The 21,939-nt window shown below is 36.3% G+C and overlaps 1 protein-coding gene across 4 annotated transcripts in view; it reads left to right on the top strand.

Moving 5' to 3' along the window:
* Positions 1-21,879, top strand: part of SENP7 (SUMO specific peptidase 7) — a 139,065-nt gene extending 117,186 nt beyond the window's left edge. For 2 of the 4 annotated variants that reach the window (XM_088836661.1, XM_088836659.1), the window contains 8 exons: positions 6,109-6,231; positions 10,955-11,047; positions 11,696-11,820; positions 12,792-12,844; positions 16,976-17,019; positions 17,111-17,179; positions 17,733-17,883; positions 20,083-21,879. In XM_088836661.1, coding sequence (XP_088692787.1) covers positions 6,109-6,231; positions 10,955-11,047; positions 11,696-11,820; positions 12,792-12,844; positions 16,976-17,019; positions 17,111-17,179; positions 17,733-17,883; positions 20,083-20,220 — 796 coding nt within the window. In that variant the 3' untranslated portion in view covers positions 20,221-21,879. The remainder of the gene's footprint in view (positions 1-6,108; positions 6,232-10,954; positions 11,048-11,695; positions 11,821-12,791; positions 12,845-16,975; positions 17,020-17,110; positions 17,180-17,732; positions 17,884-20,082) is intronic. The other 2 variants (XM_088836660.1, XM_088836662.1) reach the window with 1 other exon arrangement.
* The last annotated feature ends 60 nt before the right edge of the window (positions 21,880-21,939 follow it).

Raw genomic sequence — 21,939 nt, 5'->3', positions numbered from 1 at the left:
CTTAAAGTATATTTCTCTGAAGTATTTTAACTCTAGCTGAAAATAACCCACTAAAATTTCAGATTTGAAAAATTTTGTCTAGCGAAGTTTTCTAGTGTTGACAAGTTCAGTTTCATTCCTTTACTTCCCATAGATACTATATACTTGAGAAGAGTTACTCTTGTTTTGTTTTCATTTTTGTTATTTGCTTGCTGTTGATTGATACTTCTTTGACTTTTTTGTTGTTCAGTTACTAAGTTGGGTCCTACTCTTTGTGACCCCATGGACTGCAACCCGCCAGGCTTCTCTGTCCTTTACCATCTTCCAGATTTTGCTCAAACTCATGTCCATTGAGTCAGTGATGCTTGATGCTTTGACTATAGTATTATTGATGAAAGTACTTACACAATGACACATCACTTTGGGAACCAGGAAGAAGCAGCTATATAGTTCTTTTTGTGTCCTTAAGTGCTGGAAAAGTTAACCAACATTAAAAAAAATCTATATCACTATTCTATTATAGTTTTCAATTTTTATATAGCCAAGCTGAAGGAATTTATAAAAAAGCTTTATAAACTTTCATGCAACAATAATTTGTCTCTTGCCCTCATTTTGTACTATATCCTTAGACCCACATTTCTAACATTTATTTTTCAAGATGTCTCCTGATTATTTCACTGACCATTCCCAAATCAATTTATTATCATCATATAATTTCAGCCCTATCATTTTAATAATAGTGCTGTCCTTATTCTAGTAAGGATAAGACTTAAAAGTCTCATGTTCCCATCTACTGTTCATCTTGAACTTTGTAGAATGAATCTCTAGAAGTTCTATTTGGGTCTTTTTAAAAATATCTTTCATGTATGTAGCTTTTTGAATATATGGAATATAATTATTATATAATAACTTTTAAAATGTCTTCTTCTACTTATTCTAGCATCCTTGTCAGTTCTGGGTTGGTTTCAGTTGACTGATTTTTCTCCTCATTATGAGTCATACTGTCTTTTTTTCTTCTTTGCATGTCTGGTGATATTTTTATTGGATATTGGTATATTCCTATAAATATTTTTGAATTTTGTTTTGAAACAGATTATTTGGAAACTCTCTGCCATGACCTATCCATATTGGGTGGCCCTACATGGCATGGCTCATAGTTTCATTGAGCTAGACAAAATTGTGGTCCTTGGGATCAGTTTGGTTAGTTTACTGTGATTGTGCTTTTCATTCTGTCTGCCCACTGATGGATAAGGATAAGAGGCTTATGGAAGCTTCCTGATGGCAGAGACTGACTCAGGGAAACTGGATCTTGTTCTGATGGGCGGGGCCATGTTCGGTAAATCTTTAATCCAGTTTTCTGTTGCTGGGAAAGGCTGTGTTCCTTCCTTGTTGCTTGACCTGAGGCCAAACTATGTGGAGGTAATGAAGATAATGGTGACGTCCTTCAAAAGGTCCTGTGCGTGCACTGCTGCACTCAGTGCCCCTGACCCTGCGCAGGCCACCGCCAACCTGCGCCTCCTCCAGAGACTCTTGGACACTCATGGGCATGTCTGGGTCAGTTTCTAGCGGAGTCACTGCTCCTTTCTCCTGGGTCCTGGTGCACACAAGGTTTTGTTTGTGCCTTTCAAGAGTCTGTTTCCCCAGTCCTGTGTAAGTTCTGGTGGTTCTATGGTGGGGCTAATGGCAACCTCCTCCAAGAGGGCATATGCCATACCCAGGTCTGCTGCATGCAGAGCCCCCTCCTTGGGGCAGGACACTGCTGATCTGTACCTCCACAGGAGACACTCAGACACAGTTCTGGCTCAGTCTCTGTGGGTTGGGCGTGCATTTTGTGCCCTTTCCAGGTCTGAGCAGCTCAGGTGATCAGGTTCTTGGTGAGCTCACTGTCCTCGGTGGGTCATGTGTCTCAATTACCTCCTTGGTCCCAGCTGCTTGGTTTCCTGTGTGTGCCTTGAGAGCACTATCTCAGATGTGCCATATGTCTCTTCTGGAGAGCTGATCTCAGGCTGCGACCCTCCTGGTGGCTGTCCACCATCCAGGATCTCAGGAAAACTTGGTTAGCATCTGGGAGCCTGCTCACAGTTTGGCAGAAGGTGCCGTCTCTGGGGTTTAGATTGCAGCAGCCCCTTGCCTTCCAGCTCTGGCTGTTGAAAGCCTGCCTCTCTGCCTCTGGGCGGGGCGGGGCCAATATGCAGCCAGCCATCTCTCCTTTGGGGCTCACTCAGTCCTTTGTCCTGTGAGCAGGCCAGGCTGTGCATTAGGTTGTTAGGTTAGAGCCTTTCATGGGAAAGTTCCTTTTCCACAGTTGCTCTTAGGCTTGTATTCTGTGGATTTTCTTTTTTCTCTTTTTTCTCCTGGTTATGTTGCCTTCTAAGATTAAACTCCCCATAGACCCGCCTGTGAGAAACCTGTATGCAGGTCAAGAAGCAACATTTAGAACTGGACATGGAACAACAGACTGGTTCCAGATTGGGAAAGGAGTACATTAAGGCTGTATATTGTCACCCTGCTTATTTAATTTATATGCAGAGTACATCATTGAAATGCTAGGCTGGATGGAATCAAGATTGCTGGGAGAAATATCAATAACCTCAGATATGCAGGTGACACTACCTTTATGGCAGAAAGGGAAAAGGAACTAAAGAGCCTCTTAATAAAAGTGAAAGAGGAGAGTGAAAAATTTGGCTTAAAACTCAACATTCAGAAAACTAAGATCATGGCATCTGGTCCCATCACTTCATGGCAAATAGATGGGGAAACAATGGAAACAGTGAGAGACCTAAGGAGCCTCTTGATGAAAGTGAAAGAGGAGAGTGAAAAATTTGGCTTAAAACTCAAAAATTTAGAAAACTAAGATCATGGCATCCGGTCCCATAACTTCATGGCAAATAGATGGGGAAACAATGGAAACATTGAGAGACTTTATTTTTTTGGGCTCCAGAATCACTGCAGATGGTGACTATAGCCATGAAATTCAAAGATGCTTGCTCCTTGGAAGAAGAGCTATGGCCAGCCTAGACAGCATATTAAAAAGCAGAGACATTACTTTGCCAACAAAGGTCTGTCTAGTCAAAGCTATGGTTTTTTCAGTAGTCATGTATGGTTGTGAGAGCTGGAGTATAAAGAAAGCTGAATGCCAAAGAATTGATGCTTTTGAACTGTGGTGCTGGAGAAGCCTCTTGAGAGTCCCTTGAACTGCAAGGAGATCCAACCAGTCCATCCTAAAGGAGATCAGTCCTGAATATTCATTGGAAGGACTGATGTTGAAGCTGAAACTCCAATACTTTGGCCACCTGATGTGAAGAACTGACTCATTTGAAAAGACCCTGATGCTGGGAAAGATTGAAGGCGGGAGGAGAAGGGGACGACAGAGGAAGAGATGGTTGGATGGCATCACCAATGCAATGGACTTGAGTTTGTGTAGGCTCTGGGAGTTGGTGATGGACAGGGAAGCCTGGTGTGCTACAGTCCATGGGGTTGCAAAGAGTCAGACACAACTGAGCAACTGAGCTGCACTGATTTGGAAACAGTTCAATGATTTTAAACTCTTTCTTTTTAAGATTTATTAGGTAAGACCAACAGATTAATCCCCACTACTGAGGAAAGACCCTTCTGAATACTGTACTCAGTTTCTCATGAATTATGGGGTTTTCCAGCCTGGCTGGTAGCAACCGGCAGTATTCCTACAATCTGCATGAATGCCGGGTACCAGTCTCTCTACTTTTTTCAGATAGTTTTTCCAGTCTTAAGTGTCTTCTTTACGTACATGCAGTGATCAGTATTCTGCTAAATTCTTGAGGAGGATGCTCTGCATATGTTTGGGGTTTTCTATCTATACTGCTTTTTCCTTTCCTGTATTTTGATCTGCAAACTCTTGCTGCCTTAATCTTTCCTGACTCTCAGCATCTCCTAAACTCAGGGAGTCTACCATCTTTCATCTGGATTATTCCTTTCTGTGTGGTAATCTGAAATGTATCAAGGCAGTAAGCTAAGGCAGTTATGGAGCTCACCATCTCTCAAGCGTCAGTATTCTTTGTTGCTGATGTGCAGTGTTTTAAAAACTATTGCTTCATGTAATTTGTTTGATTTTTTGCTTGTTTCAAATAGGAGTGTAAATCTGATCCCTCTTATTCCATCTGGGCTGGAAGTGAAGTTTCCATTATCATTGACTCTTTACCTTCTCTTTCTTTTCTACATACTCAGTTGCCTGAGTAGTAGATTTGGTCTCTCAAATTCATTTATCTTTCTTCTGTCATCGATCTTTTTAGTATACTTATCTAAATTAATTTTTTATATCCTTTGTCTTTGTTTTCCTATCTGTTAAGTATATTATTACCACCATTATTATTCATAAACTACTTCATGAATGCAATTCTCATTAGAAACTTTTATTCTTATTACCTGTCAAAGTGAGTTCAGTCAAGCATTTGAGTGTTTTGATAATATGACACTAATCTGCCTTTTCTGCCATTTACTAATAACCCTGTGCCTATTGCATAGTCCAGCAAAATTAAATTATAATCAGTCTACTAAACAAAGCCCATTCCTTAGCCACTCTTCTGCCTTAATGCCTTGTTACTCTTGCTTCATGGAATATTCTCCTGTTTATCTTAACGTGTTAAAATTTTATTCCCCTTTGAAATTTTACTCCCCTTCCTCACAAGTGTTACCTCCTTGAAAACCTTTCCTGATTAAACAGGTATTATTAACTCTCATAATACCTTTTTTGTATCTCTTTTATGGTTCATATAATATTTTGCCTTATTTTAAAGTTATTGGTGGCATTAGGATGATTTTTCCTTCTAAAAGTTGAGCATCTTACATCTTCCTAAGTTTTGTATCCCTAAGTAGTGTCAAATTTATATTTTGTGAGATATATTAGATCATCTTTGGTGTTAATTTTGATATATTTTATTGGAAATAATTACTAAAACTTTATTTATAATTTGATTCTAAGAGTATTTTTGTATACTTTTTCACTGAAGTGCCTGTATCTCTGTCTCTTTGAATTCTTTTCAGAGGGGATCCTATGTTAATTTTTTAAACTACTTCCTAATTATTTTTAAAATTGATGAATAGCTTTCAAGTAGGAAAGTACACAAATTTTAAGTGTACAGCTCATGAATGTTCACATATATATGTACCCATGTCATCATCATTCAGATTAAGATAATACTTGGAGCACACCAAAGGCATTCTTTGTGTCTCCTTTCACACACTATATGCTCTGCATGACCACATTAAAAATAATTCAAGCTGAGTTTGTCTTTTATGCTTTTTTAATAAAAGCAATTGCAACGTCATTTTTTTAACCTTTTTACACTATTAACAGTACCAGAGTTCTCTAAATATGAGAGATTTAATCACTAAGTGATTGAAATATAAGCTTGTGTTGAATTGTTTTATATGGAAATGGACTAAGGATTTAGTGATTAGTTGACTGATGCTAAAGCTGAAACTGCAATACTTTGGCCACCTCATGCGACGAGTTGACTCACTGGAAAAGACTCTGATGCTGGAAAGGTTGGGGGCGGGAGGAGAAGGGGACGACGGAGAATGAGATGGCTGGATGGCATCACCGACTCTGTGGACATGAGTTTGAGTGAACTCCGGGAGTTGGTGATGGACAGGGAGGCCTGGCATGCTGTGATTCATGGGGTCGCGGAGAGTCGGACACGACTGAGCGACTGAACTGAACTGAACTGCGTCTCAAGAATTATTAAAGTTTCTCTAGATTTATTTAGGAATGTCATGGTTTCAGTTTTATATGTGATTGCATGATTATTTGATTAATATTTCCTTTTTACCCTCACTTTTCTGGGGGCAGGAACTTGTTTTTCCCCCCTCTCATTTAATGTTGCTAGTATAAATACGGTACTTAGCACATAGTAGGAACTTGAGAAATATGTGTTAAGTAAATGAATGAGAACATGGAAAATTTCTGCTTTAATTGATCTTGATGGAAGGTAAGGTAGTTAAAGAACAAAAAACAAAATCAGAGCAAACTGCAAGATTGCTTCGACTCTAATTAGACATATAAATGAAGATTTTCAGAACACATAAAATAATTGGAGGAAAACCAGGTAAAATCTAAAAATAACTTACTTTTGTGGTGTTGTTACTTTATAGGTATCTTATATTGGAGAAGGCATCAGATGAACTTGTTGAACGAAGTCATATTTTTAGTAGCTTTTTCTACAAATGCTTGACAAGAAAGGAAAATAATTTAACAGAAGATAATCCAAATCTTTCGTAAGTCAGTCTTGCAATATACTTAAGTTTTAAGAGGAAAGCATTACTATTTTGATGCTCCTAGCAAAATACCTTCTTACTGTATTTCCTAAAGTGAGCAGTATTACCACTTGCGCATGTCCTGGGCCTGTCTGTTCTGAAAGTAATTTCTCACCTTTCCACTGTTCTGTTCCTCATCACAGGGAGACTTACTCTTGCAGGTTGCATTTCCAATTGTTCTGTTGGGAATGTTGGAGGTTGGATGGATGGCAAGGAAAGAAGATGTCAGGATGTTTCTTCCTTACCCCCTTTGCCTTGGGCAGTTATTTTGGTAGTGATTTTAGTTCATTTGTGGGCCCTCCTTTCACTGGACAGACCTAGGCTCTTCTTTCACTGGACAGATAGAGCTCTAAGTTCTACTTCTTCACTCTCCCCTTCAGCATTGGGTGTAGCATTGTCCTACTGTGCCCAGCTCTGGTTGCCTCACTGATTGCCTTTTGTGGCTTTGTACTTTTTCTATCACCACTGTAGCCAATAATTTGCATTACATTTTATCTGTCTTAAATATATATGAAGATTTATGTTTTCCTGGTTGGACTCTCACTGCTGTTGCTGCTAGGTCGCTTCAGTCGTGGCCGACTCTGTGCGACCCCATAGATGGCAGCCGACCAGGCTCCACCATCCCTGGGATTCTCCAGGCAAGAACACTGGAGTGGGTTGCCATTTCCTTCTCCAATGTGTGAAAGTGAAAAGTGAAAGTGAAGTCGCTCAGTCGTCTCCGACTAGTAGCGACCCCATGGACTGCAGCCCACCAGGCTCCTCTGTCCATGCGATTTACTAGGCAAGAGTACTGGAGTGGCTTGCCATTGCCTTCTCCGGACTCTCACTAACATACTACTATTAAATTAAACTGAGGTAACATTATAAAAAGTACTATATTTGTCCCCACAATTTAGCTGAATTTCCATCCAGGTATTTTTTTTGATTAATTCTAAAACTTATAGAGCAGTGGTTCAGTTCAGTTCATTCACTCAGTTGTGTCCAACTCCCTGCGACCCCGTGGATTGCAGCATGCCAGGCCTCCCTGTCCGTCACCAACTCCCAGAGTCTACTCAAACTCATGTTGATTGAGTCGGTGATGCCATCCAACCATCTCATTCTCATTGTCCCCTTCTCCTCCCACCTTCAGTCTTTCCCAGCATCAGGGTCTGAGCAGTGGTTAGGGACAGGCAAAAAAGAAGAAGGAGTAATTTTTTTTATCTTAGCAGTAACTTGAATAGTTGTGAGCAAAGAGCTATTTCACCTTTCTCCCCACCCCTAATACTTTGTGTGATAATCTGTGTGGTAGGCATATGATAAAATTAAGTGTTTCTATTTTTTTTAAAGTTAATGTAAACATTTGTCTGCCACTTTACAAAGTACATTTTTGTACATTATTTCTTCCCAAAACAGTGCTTTTAGTTATGTAAGGCATTTTTCAGATGAGGAAGCAGGCCAATAAAGATTGTCAGAATTCTGATAGACAGAACTGATGGTACTTAAATCTTTATCTTTTAACTGTTAGTCCAGAGATATTTTTGTTTTACTTGATGGCCTTCAAAAAAATGGCTGTGAGAGTTGTTTCATCCCTTTAAAATAATAGGAGCAATAAGCAACTAAAAAGATGATTAAATGGGTAAACTGAGTTTGTTGTGTTGTTGGAGAAAAAGAATAGCAATAGAGAGAGTATTAACATTTATTGAGTACCTGCTTGGAACCAGGACAGTGAACATAAGGTTATTGTTTGATTCTACAATAGTCTTATGAGATAAATGGCCATTGTTGTGAACTGAAGCTTAAAAAAGTTAGATAAGTTATCAGAAGTTGGATATAGCTTTCCAATTTCAAAGTTCAAGCTCTTTCTCTTATTTATAGTATTGCAGCTGTATAATTTATGGTCTAAATTGGAACACTTGAGTGAATAAAAGGAGGCTCTATTAATAGCTACACTGGGCAACCTGTGTATATTGGTTGTATACCTAGACAAACTGGAATGTGTGGTCATCCATATTTTGAGTGTCTTTATAGGTTTGAAATTTGTGCTGTTAGACAAGGCCTTCCAGGATCAACTAAGGAGAAAATCTCAGTATGAAAATATTCCTTATGATTAGGGTTAACGGAGGGGGATATATGGAAGGGGAGGATGTAGTAAACAAGTTAGATATTTAACATTTCTCATGCCCTCCTCTTTTGTGTGTATAGAAATTGATGGTTGGCACCCTACACTTAATCCCACATTTTGTGTTAAGATTACTAGTCAATGTGGAGATTATGCGGTTGACATACCTACCTAGAAACTGAGGAAATGAAAAGGTAGATTCTGCTGTGTTTAAAATTTTTTTTGATTAAAAATTTAGAAAAAACTTAGATGTTATATGCCTGATCATATATAAACATAAGACAAAACTATCTTACCTGTTTTCCCAGGTAAGATAGATATTACATGTATCTTATGCATAATATATCTTCATATACGCATGCCCATAAACATATGAACACATACATACATATACACACACCAATACTCATACTAATGCTTGCCGATGTGTATACAGTTAGTATTCACGCAAAGAATCCCTACAAATTGGCTAAAAAAAAAAAAAAGAATCCAGAAACAAACTTGGGAGGGATACAAACCGTAATTTATGGCCAATGAATCCTATAGGAAACTTAAGCTATTAATGTTAGGAAATATCAGACTAAATGATGGACACAGTCATTGCTGTGGTTTATGAGATTCAGCAAGATCTACTTCTGTCCGTCTCCCTAAACTCATCTCACAGCATTCTCTCCCTTCATTTACTATACTTCAGCTCAGCCTGCCTCCTTTTAGTTTTTGAATATGCTAAGCTCTCTGCTGTTTTCTGACAGAAATTTCTTCTCCTGGCACTTTTTTTTTTTCTCTCCTGGTACTTTTTAGTTTATTTTAAAACTGTTTCTAATAATTTTTATGTTTGTTTGTTTCTTTTCAGTTTCTCATTCTAAAATATAAGCTCCATGAGGTCAGGGACTGCATCTGTCTTTTTTTCTACTCTATACCTGGTACATTTTGCTCATTTCTTAGAACATACTAGGAACTCAGAACAAAAGATAATCGCGTATGTTATGGAACAGGGAGAGAACTGTTAGACATTTAATTGAGAATTTTCCAGTTAGTTAGGAACAGAGAGTAAGAGATCATATTGTGGCCCTATATTCCCTCTTATCATCCTTGCTCCATCCAATGTCTGATGTATTCCCAGTGAAGTAAGGTTAGCATAATCAGGAAATTTATCAAACACCAACATAAAACAAAAGAAGACCAGTTGTCTCTTTTAAGATTTTTTCAAATAGCAAACAAAGAGATTCTGTACTAGGTAGAAGTAATTATTTATAATCATTGTAATGGTTGGATCACTTTGAAATAAGAAAATTTGGTAAACATATGACTCATTATTTTACAAAGTTGTTCTCTTCCATAGTGTCTGATTCCTACCACATCTTTTAGCCCGTTCTAGATTCCATTTTACTCCCAACATCTACTCCCGTGAGTTTAGTTAGATATTCTCATGGACAGGGATAGAGCAGAGATACCTGTTTCCTGTGTTACTTGGTATATAAATAGATAAGAACAAACCATTGTTTGTTTAATTTTCTAACTAAAAAGAGGTCCTTCCTGGGACTGAGGCAGATGTCATACCATAACCTCCTTTATGCAACTGTGAAATGCCATCCCTTTCCTAGAACCTTTTTTGACATCCAAACTTGGTTTGAGATCTTCCTTCTTTAACTCCCTAATGACATAAAGAAAGGGAACTATTATTCATGTGTCCCAACCTTTTTCTTGATGGTTTTCTTAGATGCTATCACCATAGTTCATTTGTATGAATTTTACAAATGAATTATGAAACGTACATTTTAGTTTTTTGTTTTAGTTTTTTTTTCTAGTTTTATTATTTTGTAAATTCCTTTAGGGCAGTGTGAGTGATTTTCATTATTCTTAGGAATCTAATATTTGTCAAAGAAATAAAAGATGGATGGTGCATATGCTTAACTCATTGTCCTATAATGTTCTTTTATTTTTAGTGTAGACCATTTTTAAAGTCTTTATTGAATTTGTTACGATATTGCTTCTGTTTTATTTTTTGTTTTTTTGGCCAGGAGGCGTGTGGAATCTTGACTCCCAGACCAGGGATCGAACCTGCATCCTCTGCATTGGAAAGCAAAGTCTTAACCACTGAACTGTCAGGGAATTCCTTGTCCTATAATATTCTTATAAATGAGATAAAGGGAGAAGAGTTTCCTCTTTAAAAATTTAAGAATATATACTTCATCCCTCCTCTTCTATTAAGTTTTAACAACTCCCTCATCACACATAGAACATTTAGACAGTTCTGTTAAGGTTTCATGATAATATTTTATATCAGAATAAATAGGTATAGCTGTTCATATTCAGTTGTTCAGACACTTTTAGAATCTATAGAGCATTTTATGAATTTCTGCCTTTCTCATATCCATTATTTTATGTTTATATAGTGGTCATATTTAAAAACAGCCAGATGTTAATAAAAGCAAATTTTCCAGTCTGTTAAATATTATATATCTTGAAGAAGATGGTTAAATAAACTAAAACTAGCATTTTTCAATGTATAAAATGACTCTTGAAATTCTTATCTTAAATTTTGAATTTTATGTGTACCAAATATATCTATCTTTTTATTCCCAGAATGGCTCAGAGAAGACATAAGAGAGTAAGAACATGGACTCGTCACATAAACATCTTTAACAAAGATTACATCTTTGTGCCTGTAAATGAGTCGTGAGTATTTCAGATTATTAAAAAAAAAAAATTGGAGGGTGGAGAAAAGTACTTTGTGCATTTTTAGATCAGTAATCAGTAAAAAAGTATGGGTTTGTCAATCAAGGTGTTATGTTTAAATTTTTTTCTATGGAAGTAACTTTAATAAATGAGTTTATTTGTCTTGGATTTTGGTTTGACAGTGCTTATGTTGTATATAGTGAAAAAAATAAAATGACAAATTTCCCCAAGATTATAATGACTGAAGCATAGAGTTTTTTGTTTTGTTTTTTTTTGGAGGTGAGGGGTACTCAAGAAAAGATTTTCTAAATAAAAAAGGAAAAGCATTCAGGGTGAATCTTCAAATATTTAAGAGAACAAACTCTTTAAGCACTAAAAGAAAAAAGATGATGCTATAAGTCTGTTTATTTATTAAAGCAGATCCTCAACAGGAAATATTAATGATATAAAAGTAAGTTTGAATTACTCAGATTTTACCCTAAGAAGTCTTAGTACTTTTTAAATTAGTTGTGAAATGTGTGTTCAGATACTACAGTGAACTTCTTCAGAATTAATATTTGTCATACCCACCTTCTCAGCTATAGTTCTAGAACATATTCTTCTATATTGTTTAGATTTTGTGTTAAGATTATATTTCTTTTTTAACAGGTCTCACTGGTATCTTGCAGTCATTTGTTTTCCATGGTTAGAAGAAGTTGTGTATGAAGATTTTCCACAAACTATATCCCAGTACTCCCAGGCTGAGGAATCCCAACATGACAGCAGAACAATAGGTGATAAACTTAATGTGGATCATATTTTTAATAATGATGGCAAAAGTAAAATGATTATAGAGAACAGTATGAGGTTGAAAGATAGTATAAATAGTATAATTATTTCTTATCATTTAGTTTATTAGAAGAAATGTCTGAAATTTTCATGATACCCAGACCCATGTATAAACAAAATGTAATTTTCAAATTATACTGTTATATCGTTTATTATAGCACTTTTCATAAAATATTCTTGCTAAGAATTCATATCCTGTATCTTCATGAAATCTACCCTCTTTGTCTTTCTCTTGGTATAAATCAAGACAGGTTGTGTTGACACTAGTAATTTGGCTAGGTAATGTAGGGGTCTCTTTCTTCCATGATTTTTATATTGCAATCCAGATACATCTTAAGTAGGTAAATAAGCCTACTTTCTTTGAGAAAAATATCAAACTATATTTTATAGCTGTAGCCTAAGCAGCAAGCAGAATTAATATTACTCATTAACATTGATACTAGCCAAAACCTGTATCTTTTGTGGGAGAAAGAAAAACTGAAAAAGTAACTGATTATTTTCAATTGTGTCTAATTCTCCTGTGCTGTAAAGTGTATTTATGCAAAACACCCTGTGATCATATGTTAAAAAATTATTACTAAGTGAATTAGTGGTCCTCTGCATTAAAACAGCAGAGATTTTGATAAATGAGCATTCTATGAGGATTGTCTTTTCATGGGAAAATGGCCCAGCTAAGTGGTATTTCAAGATTTGGCTGTAGGGTTTATGTATTGTCTGATGACAGCTACTTAAGCATCATATGTTTTATCTATCACTTGGATTTTTTGGTAATATTAACCATTAAAAAAAATTGAGTAGTTTCCTGGTATTCTTTTTCCTTTAACTACTAGTGTGCATACACTTTACAATTTTTATCCCACTACTTTGTAGTAGACATAAAATAAACACACATAACTGTTTTGTTATTTCTAACTAGATAATGATCTGCATTCTTCTTCAACACTGTCCTCAGGTACAGAAGATTCTCAAGTAAGTGCATTTTTATAAATGTGAAGGGAGGAAAACTCATGAATATAACAATTCTATCTCTCAAATAAGGCATAGCTAGGTAGGCTATGACAGATACAGGTGGACTGTATGATTAAATTATGCTGATTTAGGATTCTTTGGTTTATTTTGTTGGTATAGGAAAGAGATCAAGGGAAATTGTCTTTCTTTTTGCATCTGTTTATCTTACTTTAACTTCCTAGATTCATTTATTTAGTAGTTTATCTGATCATCCTGGTGGGCTAATTTTCCAATTTCTATGGGAAAATGTACTTTTATTCTTCATCATTTCATCAGTTTTTGCAATAATTGTTGTTCAGTTGCTGTTGTATCCGACTCTTTGTGACCCCGTGGACTACAGCATGTCAGGCTTCCCTGTCCTTCACTGTCTCCCAGAGTTTGCTCAAATCCATGTCCATTGAGTTGGTGATGCCATCCAACCATCTCATCCTCTGTGGCCTCCTTCTCTTCCTGCCCTCAGTCTCTCCCAGCATCAGGGTCTTTTTGGCGAGGCGAGACAGCTCTTTGTATCAGGTGGTCAAAGCACTGGAGCTTCAGCTTCAGCATCAGTCCTCCAATCGATATTCAGGGTTGATTTCCTTTAGGATTGACTGGTTTGATCTCCTTGCAGTCCAGGGACTCTAAAGAGTCTTGTCCAACAACACAATTCAAAAGCATCAGTTTTTCAGTGCTCAGCCTTCTTTGGGCTTCCCTTATGGTTCAGCTGGTAAAGAATCTGCCTGCAGTGTGGGAGACCTGGATTCGATCCCTGGGTTGGGAAGATCCCCTGGAGAAGGGAAAGGCTACCCACTCCAGTATTCTTGCCTAGAGAATTCCATGGACTGTATAGTTCATGGAGTAGCAAAGAGTGTGACACGACTGAGTGACTTTCACTTTCAGCCTTCTTTAAGTTCCTGCTCTCACATCTGTACATGACTACTGGAAAGACCGTAGCGTTGACTGTACAAACCTTTGTCAGCAAAGTGTTGTTTCTGGTTTTAACGCACTGTGTAGGTTTGTCTAGCTTTCCTTCCAAGGACGAAGTGTCTTTTCACGGCTGCGGTCACCATCCACAGTGATTTTGGAGCCTAAGAAAAGAAAATCTGTCACTGTTTCCACTTTTTCCTCTTCTGTTTGCCATGAAGTGATGGGACCAGATGCCATGATCTTAGTTTTTTGACTGTTGAGTTTTAAGCCAGCTTTTTTACTCTCCTCTTTCACCTATATCAAGAGGCTCTTTAGTTTTTTACTTTCTGCCATTCAGTTCAGTTCAGTTCAGTCGCTCAGTCGTGTCTGACTCTCTGCGACCCCATGAATCACAGCACGCCAGGCCTCCCTGTCTATCACCAACTCCCGGAGTTCACTCAAACTCATGTCCACAGAGTCGGTGATGCCATCCAGCCATCTCATTCTCTGTCGTCCCCTTCTCCTCCTGCCCCCAACCTTTCCCAGCATCAGAGTCTTTTCCAGTGAGTCAACTCGTCGCATGAGGTGGCCAAAGTATTGCAGTTTCAGCTTTAGCATCAGTCCTTCCAATGAACACCCAGGATTGATCTCCTTTAGAATGGACTGGTTGGATCTCCTTTCTGCCATTAGAGTAGTATTATTTGCATATCTAAGGTTGTTGATGTTTTTCAACTTGTGATTCATCCAGTCCAGCATTTCATATGATGTACTTCTCATAGAAGTTAAATAAGCAGGGTGACAGTATATAGCCTTGACATACTCCTTTCCCAATTTTGAATCATTCTGTTGTTCCATGTCCAGTTCTGATTGTTGCTTCTTGACCCTCATATAGGTTTCTCAGGAGACCGGTAAGGTGGTCTGGGATTCCCATGTCTTTAAGAATTTTCCATTGTCAAAGGCTTTTTCATAGTCAATGAAGCAGAAGTGGATGTTTTTGTGGAATTCCATTGCTTTCTCTATGATCCAACAAATGTTGGCAATTTAATCTGTTTCCTCTGTCTTTTCTAAATCCAGCTTGTACATCTGGAAATTCTCAGTTCATATAGTGCTGAAGCCTAGCTCGAAGGGTTTTGAGCATTACTTTCCTAGCTCGTGAAATGAATGCAATTGTGTGATAGTTTGAACATTCTTTGGCATTGCCCTTCTTTGGGATTGGATTGAAAACTGACTTTTTCCAGTCCTGTGGCTACTGCTGAGTTTTCCAAATTTGCTGACATATTGAGTGAGCACTTTCACAGCATCATCTTTTAGGACTTGAATACCTCAACTAGAATTCCATCACCTCCACTAGCTTTGTTCATAGGAATGCTTCCTAAAGCCCACTTGATTTCACACTCCAGGTTTTCTGTTTCTGACCACACCATCATGGTTATACAGGCCATTAATCCAGGTCATTAAGACCTTCTTTTGTATAGTTCTGTGCATTTTTGCTGCCACTCCTGAATTCCTTCTGCTTCTGTTAGGTCCTTACTGTTTCTTTTTTCACACCCATTGTTGCATGAAATGTTCTCTTGATATCTCCAATTTTCTTGAAGTGATCTCTAGTCTTTCCCATTCTATTGTTTCCCCTTATTTCTTTGCATTGGTTATGTAAGAAAGCTTTCTTATCTCTCCTTACTATTCTCTGGAACTCTGCATTCAGTTGGGTATATCTTTCTCTTTTCCCCTTGCCTTTTGCTTCTCTTCTTTTCTCAGCCTCCTCAGACAACCACTTTGCCTTCTTGCATTTCTTTTTCTTTGGGATGGTTTTGGTCACCACCTCCTATACAATATTTTACATTCCACTTTCTATTTTTATAAATTATTGGTAAAAATTATTCAAAGTAGACTCACGGTTAATCCACATGACTTCTGTGGCTAAGATAGTTACTGTTAACTTTTCTTCAAATGACCTCCAAACTGATATTTATGGTCTAGATTTGGTATCGTAATTGATTAAGGTAGTCGCCTAATTATTTTTTATACATACGGATAACAGTAGCCTCGCTAGCAAAGGCTTATGTCTTTATTGTCACTGGAACAGAGTGGGCAGAAGGAAGGTTTTCTTCTTTAATGTCACAGGGGCAGAATAGGGGAGTTCTTTCTTGCTTCCCTGGTGACTTAGAGGTTAAAGCGTCTGCCCACAATGCGGGAGAACCTGGGTTCAATTTCTGGGTCAGGAAGATCCCCTGGAGAAGGAAATGGCAACCCACGTCAGTATTCTTGCCTGGAGAATCCTGTGGACAGAGAAGCCTGGCGGGCTACAGTCCATGGGGTTGCAAAAAGTTGGACACGACTGAGCGACTTCACTTCACTTTCACTTTCTTGCTTCTAGAGCCAGGTTTCCCAAATTGAGTTCTGTTTTAAGATGCATTTATGATAAAAAGGATTTTAAAGTCAGTTAAGCTGAGTAAATCCTGTGTTCTATTTCCCTCCTTGAGAGTTACTGTTATATTAGCATAATAAAGATAACTGAGAAGTTCTGCATATTAAAGAAAGTTTGATCTATTGATTCTTAAATTAATCAGCAAAAATAAGAAATACCCATCTCTTATCCTTGAAAGTAAAAGTGAAAAGTTGCTCAGTTGTGTCCAACTCTTTGCAACCCCATAGACGGTTCATGGAATTCTCCAGGCCAGAATACTTGAGTGGGTAGCCTTTCCCTGCTCCAGGGAATCTTCCCAACCCAGGGATCGAACCCAGGTCTCCCACATTGCAGGCAGATTCTTTACCAGCTGAGCCACAGGGAAGCCCTCTCTTGTCCCTTAATATACATTAATACTTTGCTTCTTGTGCCTCAAAGGGAAGAAGTCTGTCTCTACTGACTTCATTTATTAAGTTAAGAAAATATGATTAAGGACAGATTCAATTAGCTTGTTTATCTTTGTTTAAGATGGCAACTTTGAATACAAGTAATTCAAGTTCCAGTTTGTTTTTTAGGCTATTTTAAAGCTCCATAACTTCTTAAGGACACATGTAAAAGTTTATAAACTGTTTCACCAGTGACAGAAAATAATAAATTTTAAAAATGAATTTGTCTTAGTTGAGATGATGAAAAGAATTCTCATTTGAAATTTTAAAGTTATTTGAAACATTTTTTTAAATGACTGAAAATTTATTTATTCAAGCTAGCTTTAATTTCAAAGTCATAAAAATTTGTTATTTCAGAGTCCTGAGATGAATGTGACAGTACCAAAGAAAATGTGTAAAAGGTGCGTACATGCTGTAACATGTATTTCAGATATTTAGGTTTACTTCATATGCAAATACATACATCTTGATTTCTTTCTTTGATTTTCATAGGCCATGCATTCTCATACTAGATTCCTTGAAAGCTGCTTCTATACAAAACACAGTTCAGAATTTACGGGAGTAAGTAATGATTTTACTATAATCTCAATAATTGGTAAGTTGCTTTAAGAATTACTTAAAAGATTAGATCAGAAGTTATATTTTATTATGTACGTAGGTGAGGTCTATAGATCTAATTAATAATAACCCCATTATGTGTAAAATATTTCTCAAGGATTTATATCAAAAGTACATTTGAAATTTGTATTCACAATTGAACAAAAGTAGCACTTTAGAAAAAAAAAAAACTCGTACATTCTTATTTTGTGTATGTGTTGGTAATCTTAAAATTTGCTATAGGATGTGGAAAAAACGATCAACTAAAGTTTACTTTGTAAATATAAGTGACTTATGTTATATGAGTTGTAAAAGTTGAGTTGTTGAAAAAACTCAGATGATTTTATTAGCATTTTTGAAGCCTCACAAGTTATAATTTGTGCTGTTAAGGTTTAAGTCTTTTGAAATGTGGCTGGAGGCAACATATTTGGCAGCAGATGTTTTTACATCTTTGTGAAAGTTTACATAATAGTAAAGGAATTTCTATTCAAGTCACTCTACCTTTTGTTGATTTAAGGTATTTAGAGGTAGAATGGGAAGTTAAACGAAAAACTCATCGTGAATTCAGCAAAACAAACATGGTGGATCTGTGCCCTAAAGTTCCTAAACAGGATAATAGCAGTGATTGTGGTGTATATTTACTACAATATGTGGAAAGCTTCTTTAAGGTATGTAAAGATAAGTTTTTTATTCACAGTTACTAGCATATAATCACAAATTACTGGGCAAGCAAAGAAGCAGGAATATGTTAGAGGTAATCAAGAAAGAAAAAAAAAAGGCATAGAACCATATATAACCCAAATATTACAGCTAAAAGATACGAACTTTAAAATAATTTGATTAATTTATTGGAGAAAATAGTCAAAGATGAACAAAATGGGTGAAAATGGAATCTCCTTTAAAAAAATGTTGAGTGGACATTCTAGAACTGAACGTGCATACTGATATATCTGAAATTAAGAACTTATTGGATGGGTTTAATAGCAGACTGAATACAGCAGAAGACAGGATTCAGTTCAGTTCAGTTCAGTCGCTCAGTCGTGTCCGATTCTCCGCGACCCCATGAATCACAGCACGCCAGGCCTCCCTGTCCATCACCAACTCCCAGAGTACACTCAAACTCATGTCCACAGAGTCGGTGATGCCATCCAGCCATCTCTAGGGAACTTTAAAAAAGGACACTAGAAAGTATCCCACTGTAGCTATGAAAGGAAAAAGAATATAAAGAAGAGAACAGCGTAAAAGAGACATGTGTGGTACAGTCAAAAAGTCTAATTTACATGTAATTGGAGTCGCAGATGGATTCAAGGCAGAGAGAGGATAAGACAGACAAATTTGAAGAAAAATTTCACTACCAAAGACTTGTGTATTGAAGAATCTCACCAGTACAATGACAAGAATAGGTATTATTTACTAGCTTGTCAGAGATTCTATAGGAACTGTAACAACATTAAAAAGAGTTTTAAATAGCAAAGAATCACTTTTTTTTTTGAACTGTTAGCTTATTACTTCAGTCATAACCAATATTATTTATGAAGATGGCTGTAGAAACAAGGTACTTTCGACCAGAAGCTTGTTTAGATAATCCTTCAATGTACTTTCAACGCATGAAGGTTATAGTATGCAGTTATAACTTTTGGTATAATTGGGAAGAATTGATTATAGTAGAAGATGGTATACATTATGGAAACCATTAAATGTGTTATTATGTTTTTTTTCCTTTTTTTTTCTACACTGGGAACTGCCTTATAGGATGACAATTCTGATATTCTAATATGCTTTCCAAAGAGATTTGATTTTGTTCTTAGATTATCCAAAGTGTCTTATTACATAACATATTCTGAGTCCGCTATATAATTCTACTTTATGTAGCCTCAGTCTACTTCTAAGTAGTATACTTCCTAAGTGAGTATACTTCTCACTTAGGTTGTAGCTCCACTCAAGATTCCTAGGCGGTGGGGAACTCAAAAAGCTAAACCTCATGTTTCACAAATTTGTGCACTAATAGACTGTGGGTGGAAGAAAATAGGTTTCGGGTTGATCACTCAAAACCTGTGGGACTTTGTAACTAGGCCTAAGAAAAACAACATAAATTCTAATAAAAATACTTGCACAGTTAAATCTCCACTGATATATGCTCCTGGAATCACAGTCAGCCCATCATTTCAGCTTTAAACCCTGGGATTCTTAATTTCCTTTTTAAGTAAGTCCTTCTTACATCTAGCTTATAATAGTTTCATCAGATTTATAAACATGATCTAGGGTAGTCTTCAGCATTTATTTATTTATTTTCTTGAAGACAGGCAGAATTGTCTTTGCAGTTGGAACTTCCTTGTTAAGCTTAACATAATGGAAAAGGTAGCAATTCTTGAAACCACTAAATTGGCTGTTTTCTTAGACTGAAAGAAGGTACTTCTGTAGAATTTTCTGTTTTTTATCTGAGATTCTTCATTTACTGCTGGCCTTTCTCTTTGCTTTAATAGTACAAAGTAGTAATATGTCGGAGAAGATTGTGTTCAAACCAACCTGACTTCTATGTTGTACTGAATCATTGTTTACTAATTCTGTTTGCACTAATTCATTTAAACATGAATTGTAGCAGAACATATGGTATTTAATTTTGATGTTTGAAAATTAGCAGTTTAATGAAAATACTGTGAAATTGATTGTGGTGATGGTTGCACAACTTTGAATATACCGAAAATCATTCAATTGAATACTTTAGGTGAATTGTATGTTATGTGAATTATGTCTCACTAAAGCTGCTATTTTAAAAAGTTAGGAATTTCTCATTTCTTATAAAAATGAATTTTGAGCAAATTTGAATTATACTGCTAAAGTGATTACATTGTCTTTTCTCTCATTAGGATCCTATTGTTAACTTTGAACTTCCAATTCATCTGGAGAAATGGTTCCCTCGTCATGTAATAAAGACCAAACGGGAAGATATTCGAGAGCTCATTTTGAAGCTTCATTTACAGCAACAGAAGGCTAGCAATAGCTAGTTAATCTGTACAAACATGACACAGATGCTCTGTACGATTACTGGAAAGCCGCTTACCAGCATTTGTGTTGGCCAGCTCACAGAGAAGAAAATAACTTGCAGTAGTTTTATAAGTCATTGTACATTATTTAAAATATATAAGATATATTATTAGAATTGTTGGGATCTCATAGATGGAGTGGAATTGGGGGTGATATAGATTAATGTATTAGAAATTAAAGTTTCATAAGTATTTGATATTTTTCTGATTAAATATGCTTGGATTATGCAATAGTGTATGTAATGTGGGAATGTTTTTGTAGATAATAAAGCTATGTGATCTGTGCTTCCACATAACTGGGAGTTGAAGGGAGTTAGGTCCTCCCTGGTGCCAGCCCCAGGGCTTGTCAAATTTGTTGACAAGTCACATTATATTGTAGTTTTATTCTTTGCAGCTCAAGCATGCAGTATGAATACTGTGTATTTTTTTAAAAAAAGAATTTAGTATCAAGGCTTCAGAAAATGCCATTTACGGCATCCCTTCTGTATAGCATAAGAGAAAACAATGTTAGGAAGGTGATAAGAATTCACTCTTTCAAAGCGCAGCTTATTTTTCTCAGTTGCTAAATGGAACTGTTAACTCTAATTGTTGTTTGTTTTGTTTCTTTTGCTGTTGTGTGGGGATCTGAGAATTTAGTTCGTTCATTCAGAGTGAATTTGAAGCAAAAAACTTAGCTATCACAAAAAATTGCATATGTAGCTCAACTTAGTTTATTTGAGGTATAGCTATGTAAATATTGACTCCTATCCTACTCAGACATCCCAGAATATGTATACAGTTTCTGTAAGTATAGAAGGTAAAACTGGTGTCTTCATAACTTTAATTAAAAAAAAAAATCCTTGAATTCTTATATACTAATTGTTAGGACTGAATACATAATTTTATAGCTCTGTTTACCCAGTATTCGTCTGCAAAAGCCAGATTGCTCTCATTGCTTTTATATTTTTCAATTGTAATTTTTAGAGACTTAAGAACCAGACGGAGCATAAGTTTTTATTAAATGTTTTGACAGGTAACAGTCCTGAATTGATGTGATAATGATGGTATTACATATGATTCAACACTTTACAACCTTCTAATGTTATCAGGAATATTTTGATGGGACAGTTATATTGTATTTTCTCAGATAAGAAAATTTTTTTAATAATATTATTTTAATCTTCTATTTTAGGCATCTCTTAGATTTATGTTGTAACTGTATAGCAGTGAAGGAAAGGCAATTTAAGATGAAGCTAACAGGTGGGATGTTTTACTTCAGAATCACGTGAATTGAGTTGTCAGTTAAGCCTTAGTGTCCTTATGTTTGTGTCATCACCTTTTTATTGTTAAAGATATTTGTCCTTTGGAGAGTTCCTATAAAGACAGTTATAATTACATGTTTCATTCCCAGTTTCTTTGTCGGGGAGGGAACTTTTTTAGATGACTAGTCATTGTTTTGTATATCTAATTTTGGGAAAACAAGTATATAATACATCTTATTGTGACTTCTTAACTTTTGTTTGTATGTTTTTCAAAGATACCACTGTCCCTTATCATGTTTTGAAGATTGTTTAAAATCCATTTTCGTAAATTCATATGGAAATAATGCTTTGAGAATACCAACATTTTATATTAAACATATTTCGAATTCATTAGGCTGAGGTGTAATTTTTTTCCTTATGAAAGGTGACCGATTTTTAG

The sequence above is a fragment of the Moschus berezovskii genome, chromosome 1 (assembly GCF_049115385.1).
Source record: "Moschus berezovskii isolate FMDL1 chromosome 1, NW_MosBer_1.0, whole genome shotgun sequence".
Taxonomy (NCBI): Eukaryota; Metazoa; Chordata; class Mammalia; order Artiodactyla; family Moschidae; genus Moschus; species Moschus berezovskii.
Note: the sequence above shows the minus strand (reverse complement) of the source record. Positions and strands in the feature narration are given on the sequence as shown.